Source organism: Hydra vulgaris, chromosome 14 (genome assembly GCF_038396675.1).
Source record: "Hydra vulgaris chromosome 14, alternate assembly HydraT2T_AEP".
Classification (NCBI taxonomy): Eukaryota; Metazoa; Cnidaria; class Hydrozoa; order Anthoathecata; family Hydridae; genus Hydra; species Hydra vulgaris.
In genome coordinates this window covers 26,007,556-26,014,806 of record NC_088933.1, presented here as the reverse complement: position 1 = coordinate 26,014,806, position 7,251 = coordinate 26,007,556, and the positions used below count along the sequence as shown (strand labels likewise).

The 7,251-nt window shown below is 29.1% G+C and overlaps 1 protein-coding gene across 1 annotated transcript; it reads right to left on the bottom strand.

Moving 5' to 3' along the window:
- Positions 1 to 5,779: 5,779 nt before the first annotated feature.
- LOC136090996 (zinc finger MYM-type protein 1-like) lies at positions 5,780 to 6,817 on the bottom strand. The gene has a single exon (XM_065817979.1). The coding sequence runs from the start codon at positions 6,815 to 6,817 to the stop codon at positions 5,780 to 5,782; it is 1,038 nt and encodes a 345-aa protein (XP_065674051.1).
- Between the last annotated feature and the right edge of the window lie 434 nt (positions 6,818 to 7,251).

Here is a 7,251-nt window from a genome sequence, read left to right as displayed (position 1 = left end):
CAATAGCAATTTTTAAAAATCTTATTATAAAATAAAAATTTATGGCAAAAATAAAACTATTGGTGTTCGGAATTGCCCTTCTTCCTAATTCCGAACTCATCGGGGAGCAATCACAAACACTGTTGGGTAATAACAAATAAAGTGCTAATTGTAATAACTAAGTCTAAAAATTATATTATGCAACAACAACAAAAAAAAGGAGTGGCTTTATTTCCATAGAAACTACAACAGAGTGTTACTCAAGAAAAAAGTTGCATAAAATTATCAGAAAAAGTTAAAATCAAATTATAGTAAACAACATCCGCAGCTTCATTACACTACTGCATTTCTAGAACTGCGTATAGGATCAACTATCAGCAGGTAAAAAGAAATTGTCGAATTTATTTTTCTTCAATGCTGTTTTGACCATGTTCGGAGTTACCCCGCGTTTGCCATTACCCCACTCTCCCCTAGGTTCATCCAGTAGCTTCCTTATGAACGCACAGAAGGTGAAACAGCCAGTCAAAGTAAAAAATAGATTATTATTTTAATAATTTATTATTGCTCTCTTTTTTAAAAACATTAAGCATTCTCTCTCTCTCTCTCTCTCTCTCTCTCTCTCTCTCTTAAACAATGTAACATTGTTTGTAAACAGTATAACAATGTAACATTTTGAAAACATTTGGAAAATAAGAATAAAAATAGCGCTTCATGGCATTTTAAATGTTTATAAAAATAATATTGAATCTTATTTTTATGATTCAAAATATAACAAAAATACAAACAATAAAAATGCCAAAAAAAGGTATTTTTATACTTATATATTTCATCGTTTTTAAATAAACCATTTGATTTTTAAGTAAACAAATATTGCTGCTATAATTTATTGAAGCATTATTGTTTAAAATAAGTTAAAACCATCTTTACAAAAGCATTATTCTTTACAAATCTGTCAAAAGGTCTTAACGTATTATATTAATGTTAATAAATCTGGCTGTACTAGACATCCAAGAATCCCCGTTCGCTAAATTACAAGAAAACTTGCGAGTCGTACACCACCGGTCTTGAACATTTTGGTTTTGATAAGGTTTTTGTAAATCAGATAAGAACAATTTATAATAACATAAACGCTAAAGTAAAAATAAACGGAGAACTATCGCAATTCATAGAAATTTTGAGAGGAGTAAGGCAAAGCTGCCTCTTATTCATGATTTTATATATCATACAATTAGAAATTTTTTCAACATATATAAGGCAAAACAAAAAAATAAAAGGAATAATTATAGGCAAAAAAGAAACAAAAATTCAATGATAAGCCGACGATACTAATTTTTATTTATGCGGTGATATTTCTCTTATAAATATAGATAAAGCACTCAACCTTAATTATAGAGCGACAAGTACTAAAACCAATTTAGCAAAATGTCAATGTATTTGGCTGGGAAAAAATAGATTCGTAGAAAAGAAACAGTTTCTAGACTTAACCTGGGTCAAAAAATCATTCAAAAGTCTCGGTGTATTTTTTTGCAACACAGGAAAGTTCACTTACAAAATGAATTGGAAAGAACCCTTCATTATAATGGAAAGCACTTTAAAAAAATAGGAAAAATATAAATTATGCCTTAAAGGCAAAAATAATAATAAAAATAAATGTTTTACCACAGAGAAGGTACACATTAAAAATGATATTGTTCTTGTAGCAGACATAGCAAAAACCTTTCAGCCTGGATTTTTAAATCCTTTATTAATTGGTTTGACTGAGATCCAAAGGAACAATATTATAACAGCACTCCCAAAAAATTGAATAAATAAAATATTAAACGAAGGACAAAAATATGATTTTAAAAAAGTGCATTTTTATATGTTGAAGAAAAAAGAAAAGTATGAGTACAAAAGACTCACAATCTCAACACTTTATAAAATTCAAAACAAACCAAAAAAAAATTATAGCTTAAAATATAATCTCTGAGCATCTAAAGATTGCCAAAGTATGCAAACGGTCAGTGAAAACGAATGGAATTTTTTTTTTAATATTAGCGAAAGAAACACAAATAACACAGCCGATGAAATATTTTTTAAAATTGCGTATTTTCTATTATCAACTAATGAAAATAGTTTTATTAGAAAATTAAGAAATGACAAATTATGTCCGCAGTGCAAAACTAAAGACGAAACCATACGATGTATAAATGCAAAAAGGTGCACCCTCTAATTTTGTTTTCATTAGATGTTTTGGATCGAATTGATCCAACGGAATATCCTCATTTTAATACTTTGAAATTTATTTTGTTTAAATACGGGGCAAACGCGGGCAACAAAGAGTTTAGCTATATATATATTTTTTTTTAGTTTACAATGTTCGTCGTGTTACATAATTCGTAATACGTAAACATAAGTCGTAATACAATTACGTAAATGATACAATTTAGCGTACTAACAATATAAAGCTAGATTTCCGAAAGAAGATCATAAGGATCTTATCATCGGAACCATAAAAAGTAAAAATATTTATTTATAACATATATATATATATATATATATATATATATATATATATATATATATATATATGTATATATATATGTATTAAAAATTTAACGCATTTACATTATGCAAAGATACAACACATTTTAATATATAATAAGCTGAAGATTTAACAAATACATTTTACATACATTTTTAGTAGAATTTTAGAATGTTGTTCATAGAGATAATGAATTTTTTTAACTTAATTTTAAAAACATGATGAGTAACAGTAGGATCAAAATTTGGTAATACTATTTTATTCCAAAGATGGGGTGCACGATATGAAATAAAAAATTGATTCAACTTGGTTCTACAAAAAGGTTCATTTAAAAAATTATTATTTCTTAATGTGTACTTATTTATTGGTTTAAAAAAAAAAGGTCATTAAAAACAAATAAAGATAAATCATATTTCCATATAAAAGTAAAACATAAGACATTAAACATGTTCAGTTTATAAACATCTAGAACCTTCATATAATCAAAAAAATATTTTGAATGTGAAAAACGATCCGCATAATTAACAACGCGGATTGCATGTTTCTGACGGCGATTAAGATGTTCTAATTTACTTTTATCCGTACTTTTCCAGGCGATGATTGCATAATTTATATAATTGTGTATAAACGAATAATAAAGTTGGGTTAGGTTTTTTTTGTTTAGATACTTTTGGGCTTTGTATAAAATGCCAATATTTTTGGAAATTTTTGTGCTTACATGATCAATATGTTTTCTCCAAGTAATATTCTCATCAAGAGAAACACCTAAGAATTTTATAACAGTATCTCTTTTTATTATCGTTTCATCAATATAAATTTGAAGCATATTACTTGGTAAAAAACGTTTTTTTGCGCAGGAGTGAAAGATAATCCATTTTGTTTTGTTAATATTTAAAGTTAATTTATTAGCTTTAAACCAATTAGAAATGTGATTGAGTTCTTTGTTTGTAGTTGATAAGAGTTCATAAACATCAGTATGGGATAAGAAAAGATTAGTATCATCAGCGAACATTATACTTTTCAATTTGGAAGCATTGTTTAAGTCGTTTACATAGATTAAAAATAGTAGTGGTCCGAGAATAGAACCTTGTGGGACACCACAGGTTATGCTCAGGGGTTCACTTTGCTGACCATCATTACAGCACACAAGTTGTTTTCGATTTGTTAAATAGCATTTAGACCATTTTAAGATTTTATTGTTTAAACCATAATGTTTAATTTTTTTGATTAAAATTCGGTGATCGACCGTATCAAAAGCTTTTGATAGGTCAATAAAAACACCTAGTGTATATTGAGATTTTTCAAAAGATTCAGAGAAGTTATGTATAAATTGAATAATGGCATGTTTAGTTGAACTCCCTTTTCTGAAACCAAAATGATTGTTATGAAGTAAGTTTTTGTAATTAAAATAATTGTATACTCTGTTGAAGATAATTCTTTCTAAAATTTTTGAAAATATGAAAAGAAAAGAGATGGGACGATAATTACTGATATTGGATCTGTCGCCTTCTTTATGGATAGGGGTAACTATCCATAAAGAAGGCGACAGATGAAAAATACCTTGATGAATAGATGCACTGAAAATATTAAAAATAATATTTTTTAATTGTTCGTAGCAATCTATAACAATATTTCCGTTTATTTCATCTGCACCAGGTGCTTTATTTTTTTTCAAGGATTTGAAAGCTTTTTTAAACTCATTAAATGATAGTTCGGCAGATAATTCTTCAGAGCAAATATCTTTGTCAATAGGTACCAAAAAATCATAAAATGAGGTTTGAGTATTTGGTATTTTTCTTGACAGAGTTGATCCAATTTCAGTGAAATATTTTTTGAATTCATGAGCTATTATTTGTGGTTCATACAAGCTATTGTTGTCGACTTTCAGCATTTGTGGCAAAGAGCTTGAGCATGTTTTTTGTTTTCCAGTAATTTCTTTTAATACTTTCCCAGTGCTTTTTGAGTCATTTTTAATTTTATTAATTAATTTTGAACAGTAAGTTTTTTTTCAATTTTTTCGAATTTTTTCGAAATGATTTTTGTAATCTTTGTAAATATTTTCGCTAGCTGGTGTTTTTGTTTTCAGATATTTTATGTATAGCATTTATTTTGTTTTGGATGATTTTTTGAATCCTTTGGTAATCCAGGGATTATTAAAGTGTTTTGCTTTTAAAGTAATTGTAACAATTGGGAAATTAGATTCGTAAATAGAGGTGAATGTTTCAAAGAACTTTTCATAAAGGTTGTTTGCGTTTTCATTAAAATTTAAGTGTTTCCAATGTAATAATGAGAGCTGATTTTTAAAAGACTCGATATTTGATGGTTTTAAAAAACGTTTTTTTATAACTTTATTTAATTTTTGTTGCGGTTGGTCACTGTTTATGTTGCGGTTGGTCAGTGTTTAAATTGAGGAGGGTTTAAACTTTATATGGTCATAATTTTTGAATGCTTTGAGATAATACTATGAAACTAAAAAACTATCGATGAATATAAGCAGTAGCGGATTAAGACTTTTAGGGGCCTGGGGCTATTTAAAAGTTGGAGGCCCCGTTCCACTAACAACGACAAAAATGAGTAAAACAAAGATTTTCTTGAAAACGCTATCACTGCTATTTATTTATATACAACTTTTATATTAATTTTATTGAATTAAGTTGAGTGATTTTTTTCTGCTTTTCTTCCCCGCAAACTCTTCAATCACATCGCTGAAATCCAAAGTTTCTAACAATTTTGACTCAATAGTTAATCTTGCTATATTACTTAAACGACTATGGACCATTGTTGATCGGTGCATGTTCTTAACTCTTTTAAGAGTAGAGAATGATCTCTCAGCCTCGCAATTTTTTATGGGAATAGTTAGAAACCAGCGATATGCTTATATAAACATTTGGAAATACATCAATAATATCGGTTTCAACAATCCAATTTAAAACATGCAGAGGAATCAATGTGTTTTCAGTCTCAGATTTATCTTTTTTATGCGAAAAAAAACCCGGAGGCTGCAACTTTAGTAATGCTACAAATTGTTCTATTTCAAATATAAAACTATCTTCAAAATCATTTGAGTACACTTCTACAATTTTTTTGCGCTAACTTGCAATTCCATGGTACTAATAGTTAACAGCTTCGATAGAAATCCAAATAACTTATTTACGTGGTTGTAACCATCACTTCTTATAGTTAATTGTGTCACAAGTTTGTCAATAATGACAAAAAATGTACTCACTCGAAACTTGTCGGATACGCTTAAAGAATCAACTTGGTTTTCTCCGTTGCTCAATTTTTAATTACCTTTCTTTTGTTCTTATCAGAATAGTCTTTTTCAATAAACAAGCAAAGTTTTTTTGATTCATTCTCAAATCTCGTAAAGTCATTTCGTAAGTTTTTTACAAAGTCAATTGGTGAACGTAACACACTACTTGCTGTATGCAAATCTAATTCAACTTTTTGAAGAAATTTGCTAACTGCATTAAACCTCATAAGTATGTGATGCCAAAGTACAGCCATGAATGCAAACTTTAGCTCAGTGATCTTATTTAATAAACACAAAGCTTCATGACGAGTATCCGATTTTTCTTCTGTATCCTCAGCTATATGACATAGCGCTGCATGAATCCCATCAAAATTTTCTACCAAAGTTTTTAAAGCATCTGACCTACATGACCATCGTGTATCTGATAAGCGCTTGACTGTAGCATGATTTCCTTTCAATAAATCCCATCTATGTGTTGAAGCTACAAAAAATGAATACAAACTCTGGAGAACGCCAAAATAGTTGATAGAATTAATGCACTCACTGACACTGCACTGCCCTACTAAATTTAAAGAATATCCAGCGCAGGGGATATAAAAAGCTAATTCACTCCGCTCTTTTAAACGTGCCTGTAATCCAGAATATTTACCAGACATATTGCTTGCATTATCGTATGCCTGTCCCCGACAATTGGTTATATCAATATCATATCTTTCCAGTAGATCTAAAATGTCAGTAATCAAAGATTTACCGTCGTGGCTTTTAATTTGTAGAAAACAAAAAAATCGTTCATACACGTGGCCATTTAGATAATAACGAAATATCACAGAAAGTTGATCCATGTGAGAAATATTAGGAGTCGAATCTACGATAATTCCCCAGTATTTTGCTTTCCCCAGTATTTCGGTAATAATGTGCGTTAAAACCTTTTGAGACATAATATCAATTAGCTCTTCACAAATAGTTTTAGACAAATAACTTACATTACCTTTGCCTTTATTTGCAAAAGTGTCAATGTGTTGCTTTAAAACTGGATCAAATTGAGTCAACAGTTCTAACATGCCTAAGTAATTCCCGTTATTTGACGATCCTATAACTTCATTATGGCCTCGAAATGCTAAACCTCTTCAGGCTAAAAAACGAATAACCGCAACTATTCTATTTAAGATTGCAGACCAATAATTAAATTTCCTTTTAATCTGGCTAACATTTATTCATCGAGATGAGTATTTTGTTTTATGAATTCTATCCACTTAATCATATATTAAATATGCTCCTTGCTGTTTTCGTGGCCGAAAATAGTTTGTTTAGCTTTTTTCCAATTGTAAAAGCCACTTTTGACAAATACGTTGTCGTAATCGGTTGAAAACAACTTGCAAACATAACAAAATACACATCCAGTGGATTTAGAAAACATTAACCATTTTCGGTCACACTTTTCGCCATTATTCATCACTTTTTGACAATATTTAACCGAATAATATCTGTACTGGTT

What these genes read in the sequence shown, in the direction of transcription:
- LOC136090996 (XM_065817979.1), bottom strand. Translation starts at nt 6,817, where the DNA reads ATGTTAGAACTGTTGACTCAATTTGATCCAGTTTTAAAGCAACACATT.